This window comes from Spodoptera frugiperda, chromosome 3 (genome assembly GCF_023101765.2).
Source record: "Spodoptera frugiperda isolate SF20-4 chromosome 3, AGI-APGP_CSIRO_Sfru_2.0, whole genome shotgun sequence".
In the NCBI taxonomy this organism is placed as follows: Eukaryota; Metazoa; Arthropoda; class Insecta; order Lepidoptera; family Noctuidae; genus Spodoptera; species Spodoptera frugiperda.
This window is the reverse complement of record NC_064214.1, coordinates 5,667,737-5,681,506: the sequence shown is the minus strand read 5'-3', so window position 1 is coordinate 5,681,506 and position 13,770 is coordinate 5,667,737. Positions and strand designations below refer to the sequence as shown.

The window sequence follows — 13,770 nt, the reverse complement described above, 5'->3', positions numbered from 1 at the left end:
CTCGAAACGAGTCATCAAATGTCAAAGTCAAATGTGACATTATCAATTTGACAATATTGACATTTCCTTTGTGTCAAAGTGTCTGTGATGGGATCACGTTGTTGTTATTAAAATTAAAATCTGATGATAAAATATTAATAACTTTCAACATGGGCAAGTTAGACGTTGCAATATTGCGTTATTTAACAGCCGAAGACTTTCGCGTCTTGACCGCCGTAAGTGTGCTTTCTAAAAAAATACCACGTAACCTCAAACCAAGTGCTACTAAACTTTGTTTTTAAACTAAACTCTTTTATCGCAGGTGGAAATGGGTATGAAAAACCACGAACTTGTGCCTGGATCTCTGGTGGCATCTATAGCTAACCTCCGTCATGGTGGAGTTCACAAATTAATGAAAGATCTGTGTAAACATAGATTGTTGACATATGAACGTGGTAAACACTGTGAGTACAGTATCTCTTTCACTTATTATTAATAGAATAAACAAAATACCACGCCTTTAAAACTCTGAAAGGGTAGGCAGATGACGATTTAACAGTCACTTTTCACTAGTTATGTTATGCTGTGATGATGACCCTATACATAGGACCTTCTTTATATTTAGAAATAACTCATGTATGTTTCTTCCTCAGACGATGGGTACCGTCTCACCAACTCTGGTTACGACTATCTTGCTCTAAAAGCTCTGACAAACAGAAAAGTTATTGCTTCATTTGGCAACCAGATCGGTGTGGGAAAGGAATCTAACATTTACACAGTGGCTGACGAAGACCGCAATCCATTATGTCTGAAGCTTCACAGGTAAATAACTAACACAAAATTAATTTATATTATAAGAATTTAGAGGATCAACAGTTTTATGGAATTTTAGAGTGTTTAGTGTAGAATTCTCAGTTAATATTAATAAATAATCACAAAAATGAAGCAATACAATTTTTGGATCTCGCCACTTTTAAAATGTTTTTATTTGTAAATTCTTTTTGTGTTGCACAGAACAATATTCTTTGTGTAATCCACAAATGATTGTTCGGACTGGATGTGATTTCTTGTTTGTCAATCTACTCATGACACAGGAAAAAATCTTAGTGTGGGGCAATATTAAAAATAACAGCATGCTTAGCACTTAACAATCTTATTTAGCATGTTCTCTTAAGTCTTTCTACTATTATTTCAGATTGGGCCGCACATGTTTCCGCAACATCAAAGATAAAAGGGACTACCATGCCCATCGCAACAAGGCATCCTGGCTGTACCTATCCCGTATATCAGCAACTAAGGAGTTTGCATACATGAAGGCTTTGTATGACCGGGACTTCCCTGTTCCCAAGCCTATTGACTTCAACAGGCATTGTGTTGTGATGCAGCTGGTGACTGGAGGACCATTGTAAGTTTACTAATTCATAATTCTCAGTATTATTGTAGTCTGAAAATGTTCCTTATCCACTCTAACGTCCGGCCCGCGCGACCGTTTATCTCTCTAACGTCCAGCCGCGCACGGCATCCGAACCGCGCGCGACTCGCAAGTTCGTCGTAACAAAAAACCTATATAGCTACTGAACCGTAATGCCTAGAATAAAGAAAAGAATACCAAAAAAAAGATTGAAGAATACTGATCAATCTTAACGATTTTTTTAAATCTTTAGTTAATCTTTAAAATACAATAAAACGGGTTAAACATGAAACTCAGAAAAAAAACAGAATTATTTCTACCTTTTTAGAATATACGGCACAACTATTGCATATTTTATCAATAAAATATTTTTACAACAAACTAGACTCATTACCCTTTCTTTTGATGTATATATGATTATATTCGGTTAACTCTAAGTATTGTAATTAAATCGAAAGAAAACACTACTCGTAATTTTACACATCAAAAAACCTGAGGAACACATTGACATTATTATGGAATCTTCAATGAATTTAGTATATTTCTCTTTGAAAAATGTATTATTTTGCTTATTACGAAATGTATTTCGATATTTTATATACTATTGTAATGCAAAGTATGTAAAATATGTATAAACAAAACTAAAAGTGGCCAACACCAGACCGGCCATTTTTTTCGAAACAACAATCGTTTGAAGTTAAAATTAGACTAGATTTATCAGCTAAAACTGTGATATTTATACATCATCGTAAAGCACAAATCTTCTAGTCTATTTTGATGTATAACACTTGCAAGATAAATTAAACAAAACTGTAGTATTTACGACATTATTGTTGGAACTCACTAAAACACTTCAAAAACGAGTCAACTAACTTTAAAAATTTATATTTTGTTTGTCAAAGCATATTACAACGCCATATCTTATTTTTTCGTCGAACAATTTATTCAGCTGTATAGATAATCAGTCAAAACTCACCAAACAAGACCGTATTTTAAACTAGAGGGAGTTAAACAGAACTCGTCACTTTGGAAACTATAGTATCCATGGACGTATGACGCTCCTTTTTTTGGATACCGTGCTATCCATGGACGTTAGAGTGGTTATGGCAATGGCAATAAGTTTGCCCCCTTTTACATGGGATTTCAACATAGTACATATCTAGTAGGTTCCCCAGGGGTGCATCATAGGTCCAATGCAAAATTCAATACCTCATGCCTGACTGCATGGCAGTGTACATTATAAATAAGTGTAACTATTTGACTGATGTTTGTTAATATCTTTGATTACAGAACTCATGTCTCTTCAGTAGAAGACCCAGAAGCCTTGTATGATGAGCTGATGAACTTGATAGTGAGACTTGGCAACTGCGGCGTCATCCATGGAGATTTCAATGAGTTCAACATAATGATTGATGAAGACAATCATCCTGTCATCATTGATTTCCCACAAATGGTGTCCACTTCACATCCCAATGCTGAGCTGTAAGTCTACCTTACTTTAGCCATCATATTTCTGATGTCCTAAACTAATGATAGATTAATAGACTGCCTCATTGGTCAAGTAGTTGCAAGTTGCGACAATGGGTCTCGGGTTCGATTCCCAGGTCAGGCAAAAAATTGCTGAGCTTTTTTCGGATTTTCGTAAATTTCTCAGTAGTAGCACGAAGTCTAGAATTGTGCCCAGTATATAGCAATAAGGTCACCCCCTATTACATAGGACTTATAAAACAAATGGTGAAAAATGGGTGTACATTGTATAGAGCGGCATTATATGCCGTAATGTGCACCTCTACCTACCCCTCGGGGACAAAAGGCGGGACGTTGTATCCTAAATTATTGATTTTCGTGACCATTGTCAACAACATAACATAATTTATTTACTTTACAGTTACTTTGATCGTGATGTTCGCTGTGTCCGCGAGTTCTTCAAGAAACGCTTTGGTTACGAGAGCGACCTTTATCCGAAGTTCAGTGACCTCGAGCGTGATGATGAGCTTGATACAGAAATCGCTTGTTCAGGATACAAACGCACCAAGGATGTTGATAATGAATTGCTTCAGGTGCGAACAATATCTTAATTTCTTTTTTTCCATTAAATTGCATGGGACCCAATATGTTCCCCTGTGGTACACCAAGGATTAAGGTTTATTACAATTATCATTGTACTGTTATTGAAATTTATAATTATTGGTTATTTTCCAGGAAATGGGTATAGGTCTGGAAGTCAGTGATGATGAATCAGAATCTGATGATGACCAGGAGGAAGAAAAGACTAACAAGATGACAGAACAAGAATTAGAGGACCTTAGGAAAGAGGTAAAATCGGTTATTTTGTTTTTTAATTATCGATTTATCATTGAACTTTATATGCTAATATGCTGTATGAAATATTTTAGGTGGACGAGTCAATACAGAATGATGAACGCCCAGTACATCAACTCACAATGAAAACTGTTAAACTAAAAATAGCAGAACCAGAACAAGACAACCAAGAAGATGGCAACAAGGATAATGAAGAAGAAATACCTCAACTTGTGGACCCAACAGAAGAAAAATCAGATTCAGATCTAGATAAAAACTCCCAGAAATACAGACTTGCAATGATTGAGAAAGCATTGTCAGATGTTAGGTCAATGAGGACTTACTCATCAGCTAGTACCATAGCGCCAGAAATCGTGAAGCAACAAGTAAAGAAGAATCTGGAAATGCAACGAAAGAAGATGGAGAGGAAGAAGGCAATAGCTAAAGGAGAAGCCAGCGCCGTCACCAGACAGAGGAGAGATAATAGAGAAACTATCAGAGAGAGCCATGGGCTGTGGGGATGGGATGAATAAAATATTTATATATTACTGTAATTGTTTCTTTATTTCAAACAAAGTACCTAATACCCAGTAATCAAGTTGCATGGTGTCGAATTTTGACTGTTAAAAATTTTGCCATTCAAACTTTTTATTTATTTTCATCTACAAATTCTCGACTGTTGTCAGGCTGGTCTGTACTGGGTTGGACATTGGTGTTGTTTGACCAGTCGTGATGCCTCTTGTAGAGCACTTCTAAGTATGTTTCTGCACAAAATATCTAGAAGCAACAGAAGACTTTTTAGTTCACCGAAATATGAACTGTATATCGATATATATAGTGCATTTTTCCTTACATTAGTGAATTTGAAATTTACCTTTTTTAATTTCTTCCGATAAACAGAGAAACCATCCAATCTACAAGTGTAGCCAAAGGCACTTGTGGTCGTTTTAGACTCGAACGCCGTCACGTAGTTATCGTCACTATGAAACGGATAATTTTGCACCTTATAGCTTCCAGCCCCAAGGGGACATTTCATTCTATAAAAATAAAATTATCATAAGTTCATAGAACTAGCAACTTTCAACTTTAGTCTCAGTAATGCAAAGCTAGAAAACAATTCCTTACTTTGGAACCGTATGATCGAAAAGGGTGCTGTACAAATCCAACTCTTTATCATTCGAACTGCAGCCATTATTTATTACATAGAATGATTTGAAGAAGTCACATGAGTCTGTATTACGAATGTCCGCACATTTGTGCATAGTAGCCTGGGAAATAAGAAATATACCTAATTAAATGAAAGCTTACAAGCTACCTAAGTATCTACCAACCAAAATCAACTATAGTCGTTGGTTTACCTTAATCTTCCAACCATTATCAATATTTTCAGAAATATTAACCATACCGCTAAGTTCAGAATCATATTTCTGTGTTGTGACGCTGAACTCAGAAACTTTGACTATATTTTTCTCTTGAGCGCGGCATGGCCCAACGCGCGTTATTAATAAATGCATTGGTGCTGGGCCACTCTTTATCATAATTATACAAGAAATAAGAAATATTATACTGCGTACAAACATTTTAAAATACTGAATAAAATACAGTTACTGTTGATACTGGTTTTCAGCATTTTACGTAGGTAATAAATAGCCATGGGAAGTGCGACATAATGAGTTTATAATGTCTTTATAATAGGGATTCTTTGGCATAATATTAAAAGTTAATAAATAGATTAAAAGTGTGATGATAAGATCATAATTACATATGGTGAAGGACTTTATTATGCAGTATATTACCATTTGCCATTTCAGATAACAAGTACCTTACGAAATTATGAAAGCTATGACTGTGCCTTAACTTTTAAAAATATTAAGCCACAGCGAATTTTATCTAAATTAAATCAACTTGGCGGTAATTAAGCAAATTGTAACTAGCAAAAAAATAGAATAGATCAAAAGGCTAATATCAAATGAATATAAAAAATCAAATCGACGGATAACACTTGACAATCCTAGACAGCTGTCAGCTGAACTAAAATAGTTTTTGTTGTCCCATTGTAAACATAACCTAAAGTTTATTAATTATTAAGACAACATCATTATTAGGATTTATTATAATATAAAATACCGTGTTAGAAGAAACTTATAAAGATGTCTCTGGAAGACAGTAAAATCGACATAATAAAGGTATGTAGCTTGATATTAGAACCGTTTTTAATGATTATACCGTGGTATAATAAGAATTCAAGGAAAAACCTAGATTTTATTTAACTTAATTTCTACTACATTATTTAGTAGAGAAAGACTTTTATTTGCCACTTTGCTATAAAGTTAAGGTTAAACTTTCTTCATGGTATTATTTTCAGAGAAGAAAAGAAGCTACGTTCATAGCAGACGGACTAGATAACAATGCTTCAGCGGATAAAATTATAGAATATTTAGAAGATAACCAAAAGAAAAAGAACAAGATTTATTCACTCTACAGTCAAACGGTGAGGCAAAGACGTACGACTGCAGGGAAATATCGTGATAACAAGCATTTTCTACTAGTCGGACATCCGTTAAACGTGTTTAGTGATGACTGGGATGGAGGACTGAACTCCGGATACTTTGAAACATTCTCACACAAGAGTATGTTACCAAAAATGATATCTATCATTAAAAATATTGACAAGAAAGACCCAGTCACAGAGTATATGAAGAAGAAAATGATCTGGCAGGACACCTTGATTGATTATAAAAGGATTATGCGTAAGTTCTCTTTACCTTTTACTACAACATAATGTTACATAGACTAACGTGTCTGCCATGTGATAAAAGTTACTTATGTGCCATTTCCGACCATGTTCCCCCCCAAATATCATCCAACATATGTTCACCCCTGTTCCAAATGTCATCTCAATCCCTTCAACTATTTTGACTTGAAGGAGTAACAAACATACATACAAACTTTGACATTTATAATATTAATCGGATAACTCCATTTTGCACCTAACACATCCATAATGCACCCATGATGCAGGGTAAAATCCTATGAGTGACTATGAGTCACTTAAAAAAATTAAGTATAAATATTTTACAATATAGATGGATTTTAGAATCAACCACACATTTGCTATTGAAAAAGTGTGATAATCAATAATATCTTACTTACCATTTTATGTTCAACAGGTTTAATGAGTAAAAAACGCAAATATGAATGGATTAATGATGAAGTATTGCATTGTCCGGAGCAGCTGGTAGAGATAGCAGCTCATTACGAACAGAACCCGGACATTTACTTTGAGTGCAGTTACAACTGGTACTATGCTGGGCATGGCAACATGCTGCTCATGAATCTGTATGGAATTGATTATCTAGTGCATAGTGAATTTAGTTGTTTGTGTAAGTATTTTGTATTGCATTATGTAGCCTGTATGTAGTCATCATAACTATCATTGTTATTTTTTTCGACATTCATCCATATTATATGGAACTGTTTTTTGTAATTCAATGTGGTATATTAATGTTCTTTTTCTTTAACATATTTAATCTAGTAATTTTTGTATTTTATCTCTTCAAGTACAAACATTTAAATATTGCACCATAATATGATAAGCCTCTTAATCACCTAAGTGGTGTATTCAAAATCTACAATATTAATCAATCTTTTTCCTTTTCAGATATTACTCTCTTCCTAAAATACAATTTACTGATAGAACATGATACAACTGTCACATTTGACTGTGGACCCGGCCTTAATATTCTAGAAACTATATCATCACAGAACATCATAGCACTGAGAACTAAACATAAAATATTTGTACTAAAAATATTAGAGTGTGATACATCCATACAGATAGAAAAACTTAAAGAAATGGACTCAACATTACCATTCACAGGAATATCTTTTGATGAGTATCATAAAAACATTTTGTATGTTACTACTCTAGACTACAAACTGACCATTGTAAACATAGATAGGATGACAGGACGGAGTAGACAGTTACGAGGTAATGTGAGCAGTTTGGTCGACAACTGGAGCACAGTGATTGGTTCCGAGAGAGGCTACTTTACACATGTAGCGAAACATGCAATTACTCTTTATGATAAAAGAACTAATGCTGCTTTCCAAAGGTGGAAAAATCTACGAAATATTACAGACGATGTAGCATGTAACGACATCAGTGTCGCGAGCCACGCTACCGACAAGCGACTACTCTACTTCGGGACTGATCATCATCTATTCCTAATGGATTTACGTTACAATAAGAAAGAGAAAAATAAGCTAAAAGTTGTACAAAGATGGACGCATGGTATGCAGTGCTTACCCACTTATATGTCAGTCCGTAAGTTTGATTATAACAGGGAGCTGATCTGTTTGAGCAGTCAGTGGTGCGAGGATTTGTGTGTAGTGAGCAATCACGCCGACAGACTGACCAGGCACACAGACATCAGCAGTGTCGCCATGCCATACCGGCCCCCCAGCGTGCTGCAAGCACTAAGTGAAGCTAAGGAAAAGATGCTCTGCTGTGATCTCAATAATCCCATAGAAGACAGGCTCTGTACTTCAATCACTGGACTATCAGTATTAGAACAAGATGACAAGTATCATCTGCTCATGCTAAACTCTCTCGGGGACGTGTCGTGTCACACTCTGTGCCCGCAATATATGACCGCCTTTTTTGAAGACACAAGTGCAGAGCTTCTTAGTGAATGGGGCAAAACTTATAAGAGAGAACCAAAAGACTTGGAGGTGTCGTCGATAGAAGACATCAGAAATATTTGGAAAAAACTAAAGAGGGTACCGGACGATTATAAATTAGGCGAGAATAAGTTTCTCAAGAAAGAGAGCAAGTTCACGGAAAAAGAAATAGATGACGCGTTTGAAAACGAGGAACTCGAAACAGGACTATTGGACATCTGGACTAAGAACCCGTCTGAGGAAACTAAGAATGAATCCTCATTCAGTTTATTTTTTAACAATGATGATGAATAAAACAAGAATATTCTTTATAAACAACTATATTTCCTACCTATATGACTGAGTTTTTCAAGTGAAACAACCTCACACACATCAAATTAACATACAAACATATACACATTTAAATTAATTCATAAACAAGGTGCGATGTAGTTTGGAACTCTAGCTGCTTGCTCAGTACAAACAAGTAGCGTAAAGTTGGAAGCTACGTCGTTGTAACAAGTTGGGAACTATCAACCATTCATACTAACAATTTAATTAGTGTTACATCAAGCAAAGTACTTACAATGCATGTAAATGCAAAGTTGTTAAAGCTTAGCTTTTTTACAATGTTTTAAATAGCATCAGTAGGTATCCCGCAGAGGTATTCATTCAGTCTTCGGGTACTTCGTTGAAAACTGAAAAAATAAACAAACAGTTGATATCTCCCAACTAGAGGACAGAGTTTCAACAACTATAGGAAGAAATAATTGAATTACTGGAAAACCTTAAACATTTTATTTAGTTTTAGAACAAAGAACTAATGAAACATGTAAATAAATAACGTTTTGATCTAGGTTAACAATGAATAAATTTAGAAATGGCTAGATGAAAGTTTTAACTAACAAACGTTACGTTTTAGGGGAACATAAAAATTTTACATAGTACACAATACATTATTTAAAAAGTGAACACATTTGAATAATTTTGCGATTTCATCAAACTATGCATAATATTATAATGACGATAAATGAGTGGACATTAGACTGGCATCCATTCTTTTGTACGATTGGTTGAGTAAAACATTTTAAACTTTGCAGTTGAAATAATAGTAACGAAATAGTATGAATATATAAGAATTTAATAATTATATAAGAAAATCCAATGCTTGGGTACATTTTCCGAGATAAGCTGGAATATGCAGTTGTACTAAAGGACATTATATGTGAATTAGCCTAAAAAATGAATGCTGGGATACATATTACATACATATAAGTTATGACTTGAAGTTTTAATGAAGATATTTTATTTGTTAAGTTGTTTCATGAATATTTAGCAAAATATTGGCATAAAACTGGAAGCACTCTTAAATTATTTATAAAACAGTTGGCATGTTCAAAATGAACATTATTACAATATATTTAAAAGGTGTTTTGTATTACTCAAATAGTATTTGTACAATATTTATTTGTTTAGAACACTATTGCACTAACTGTGAATAGCAGAGCTATTGCTTCAGCTCACATTCACGAGATTTAATCTAGGCGGCAAAGTTTCGCTTTAAGTACCCATTTTGCACTAAATGTTTATCGTTTTATATCATCTACTAAATTAGGAGTTATTTTAAATTCGTAAAACTACGGCAGTGTGAAAACAAGCTTAGTTGCTCATGATATTTCATACAGTGAACTTTAATAATAATACTTGCTTTGCCTATATTGATGTTTTCAATTTTGTTTACATCATAATTACAATGATACTTTTTTCCATTCACCAAAACACTACCCACCCATAAAAGATAGATGTTACTTATTGGCTAGATTTAGACAAAGCCATAGTCTTTCAAAATATGTATACTGCTTTTTAACAATTTCTCTTTGAATGAGGAAACAACATGTCAATAACGGACATCGATTTTGTGCTAACTAGATGGTGTTAATGTACCATAAGGTCCTGCCTGACAGTTAAAACTGTAGCTATCAAATTAATTGTCTAGTGGCTTCACAAACTAAATAAGTGACCTTATTTCTCAATAACACCTCTAGTGGAAAAACAACCAGTACGAACTAACTGTGCATCTCGCGTTGTGACGTCATTGGGACGCTGAAGTTATTATATTCAGTGCTTGCGCAGGGCAGCGGGGGAGGGGTTGTATTTCAGCGGAGTGGACAGTTGATTCGTATGATTTATACAGGCGTGGTAGCCCTAATTCATTACATGTGAGTTTACCAAAACGTTGCGATACCTATATAACAGCTATATGTAATACATAATTTTGTATATCATTTACTGACATACCTAAAGCAGGAGTTAGCGTCTGGTGAAGGTCCTTAGCCAGCTCCTGGTGAGTGGCTGGTCGGGTCCCTTGTTCTCGCGTTCCTTCTCCTCCAGCTGTTCCATCAACTTGCGCTGGTTCTCGCGGAAGGCAGCGATGGGGTCGTCGAACTGACTGTAGTACGTCAGCACTTCACGGACGTCAATTACGTCGGACATTGCTATCGCTGTGAAGGATGATAATAAATACTTAATTTAGTTTTTTGTTTATACATAACTTCGCCTAGCAAAGATGTGTTTGATTCTTTCAGATTGCCTAAATGGTCGATTATATTAGCTCTGAATAAGGCCCTCTATCATACGGAATGTGTACAATAAAACTATAGGAATCCACATTTCTGAGCATAATTAATTCAAAAGTACTTACTTTGTAGCAAGTTGGCAAGGTCGAGGAGGGCAGTGTCATCATCAGCTCCCTTCCATTTCTTCAGAATGAGGGAGTTCTGTGGGTGGAACTTGGTAGCAGCTTTGTTCCAGTCAATTACTATAACCTGGAATTTAAAAGTAAAGATGGTTAAAGCATGTGTTCGCGTCTGTCTCTCAAACAGAAAGTGGCATAAAGGGCCATTATGTAGGACTTACCTTGGACAGATCTCGATTAAGTCCCTCAAGGTTCTTGACATGTACTCCATCAATGAAGTGTGTGGAGTCCCTGAACAGTCTGTATGTGATGAACTTGTTCTCCGGATCTAACTTATCCAAGACTGGCCATATCATGAAAGCATTCTCCGAGGTAAAGATCACCACCTCATAGTTGGAACTGGCGACAGTCTGTAGGAACTGGTCGACTCCTGGACGTTTCTTGAACCTGATGTGGAGGAAGAAGTATTCTTGAGTGATGGATAGATGGAAATTATCTCTGTACTAGAAGTGTGGGGAAATCGTACGGGAATAGTAAAATAAGCGTGTATGTAATAGTGTGGGTATGGCTAAGTCTTATATGTGTAACCATTCAGAACTTAACATACGATTTTTTCTGTATGCCAACAAATCAATTAAATATTTGTTCCTACCTCCAGCCAGTCTGGTAGGACCAGTCAGGATGGACAAGCACATCAGTGAACTCTAGCACCAGTGTGTAGGTGGGCTGGTACGGCGGCGGGAGCGGGTCGGGCAGTAGCTTCTCACGGGAAGGCTCTTTTATCATCTGTGGATAAAGAAAATGAGAGATTAAGAATAGTTGCAACAAGAAAAAACAATAATCTACACTTCAAAGAAAGTTTTTAGCTTTATAGTGATGCCCTCCGGTAAGCGAAAGTTTTTGGCGATTTTGAGTTATATCGCTCGATATCCCAAAAAAATGTCGCTTACCTCTTTTGGCCGGAAAGCATCAATATAAAGCTGAAAACTTGCTTTGACGTACCTACGAGATTATAATAATAATTTGAAAATTCTGTTTTATTTTATAGAAATTATTTATAGCTATTACTTACATTGATCAAGTACAACTAATATCATATTAATTTGTTACCTTCTCGTAAAACGTGAGCTCCTTCCACGTGCGCCTAAGATATTGGAGGACGATGGGCATATGTGAGAACTCGTCCTCTATGATTTCGCCGTCTTCACCGCGGCGTGGAGCACCCATCTCCACCACCATGCATCCACCCATCACCGTCATGGCTCCACCAAATACCGCGAAACTGAAATAATGAGATAGTTCTTTATTGATGGTACTAACTGGACGAATAACGAGAGTTAAATCAACAAAGGTACTTAATACTAAAATATTATAATAAAAGAAATCAATTATTTGGCAATTAGAAAAAGATATATTAATCATCAATTAGAAAAAGATAGGTATATTAATCATCAATGGCAGGTCCTTCTTAACACTTTACTGCCAACAAAAATCTGTTGAAGGTAACTAAATCCTCCACTAGCCCTGGTCACTTTTGCTCCCCATGGTGTTTAATGAGTTAAGCGATTCAAACTTAGGATGCCTAACGGAGAGAATAATTTTATGTTATTTTAGTTTTAAATTATTGTAGGTAGTTATAAATTATTGTTGCACATATTTATTTATTATTTATTTAAACTTGTATACCGATGCTTCTAAGACATTAACTCTTATTTAACAGCTGGTATTGCCAGCAGAAGTTAGTAATAGTTGCCATACCCCATCTTCATTCGTCTCCAACTCTTCTCATTTTCCTCTGTCTTTTCTTTATTCTCCTGTTCAAACTTCTCCTGTTCCTTTTTGATAGCCTGTGCATCTTCTGTGGTGAGAGGACTTTGTGGGAAGAATCGCCCTAAAATATCAGTTTTCTCAGGCTCTTTTTTATCTGAAAATTTAAGAAGCAATATTATTGAAGTTACTTGTTGAATAAAAATATAGATATATTTTAATTTAGCTACGGATTATTTGGTAAAACCTAATAATTGTGCAAATTTAACATAATACCCACGAACCTAAGAGTTTCTAAGATAATAATCAATTGCACCTGAATTAGACCATAGACATTACTGCTGTATTACATCAGATACAATTTGTATAAACATTTTGAAAACCATAGAATTTTAAACAGGAATCAAAGTATATTCTGCGGTTGAATTGAAAAGATAATAGCACCATTTATCAAATAGATTTTTTTATTATTTGAATTTCACATGTTTTTGCCTATGCACTGTATGTTAGTGGTTTCTTATTAGAAATTATTTGGATGACAATTGGAAATGTTGCTATAGACTATTAAAATATTCTATTAACATTTTAATATCAAAATTGCTTTATTTTAAACAATATTGATTAAATATCTGGCCGGTGGAAAGGCGAGATCTGGAAACTAACCTAATTTTTCTGTTGTGTAAAATTTTGGTGAGTTTACAGTTAGCAGCCAAACGTTTTGCCTTAAATAATTTTTTGAATGTAAATTTGTTATGTTACAACACGCAGTTCTTGTTAGAGAAAGTACTTTTCTAAGAGACATTATTTCATTTGAAAAATCACATTCACAACAAATGAAGAAACGTCATTGAACTGTCACGATTGATTGATAAAACTTGATAAAAAGACTTCAGTGCTGCTAGCTGAAAAATTACATTTATAGAATCTGAATCGAAGTTAGTCGAGTTCACATAAA

The 13,770-nt window shown here is 35.0% G+C and overlaps 3 protein-coding genes across 3 annotated transcripts; 2 read left to right on the top strand and 1 right to left on the bottom strand.

Moving 5' to 3' along the window:
- Positions 1–47: 47 nt before the first annotated feature.
- On the top strand, positions 48–4,245 carry LOC118274160 (serine/threonine-protein kinase RIO2). The gene is made up of 8 exons (XM_035591579.2): positions 48–215; positions 302–443; positions 633–801; positions 1,175–1,384; positions 2,681–2,872; positions 3,279–3,450; positions 3,593–3,706; positions 3,787–4,245. Exons 1-8 carry the CDS (start codon positions 150–152, stop codon positions 4,222–4,224), a joined length of 1,503 nt encoding a protein of 500 aa, XP_035447472.2. The 5' UTR covers positions 48–149; the 3' UTR covers positions 4,225–4,245.
- Positions 4,246–5,770: 1,525 nt separating this feature from the next.
- On the top strand, positions 5,771–8,708 carry LOC118274162 (uncharacterized). Its single transcript, XM_035591582.2, has 4 exons — positions 5,771–5,877; positions 6,057–6,441; positions 6,862–7,074; positions 7,353–8,708. Exons 1-4 carry the CDS (start codon positions 5,842–5,844, stop codon positions 8,666–8,668), a joined length of 1,950 nt encoding a protein of 649 aa, XP_035447475.2. The 5' UTR covers positions 5,771–5,841; the 3' UTR covers positions 8,669–8,708.
- On the bottom strand, positions 8,679–13,680 carry LOC118274163 (mitochondrial import inner membrane translocase subunit TIM50-C). Its single transcript, XM_035591583.2, has 8 exons — positions 13,479–13,680; positions 12,807–12,972; positions 12,159–12,330; positions 11,701–11,834; positions 11,270–11,495; positions 11,055–11,178; positions 10,652–10,854; positions 8,679–9,051 (listed from the first exon to the last, which is right to left on the bottom strand). Exons 1-7 carry the CDS (start codon positions 13,615–13,617, stop codon positions 10,664–10,666), a joined length of 1,152 nt encoding a protein of 383 aa, XP_035447476.1. The 5' UTR covers positions 13,618–13,680; the 3' UTR covers positions 8,679–9,051; positions 10,652–10,663.
- Between the last annotated feature and the right edge of the window lie 90 nt (positions 13,681–13,770).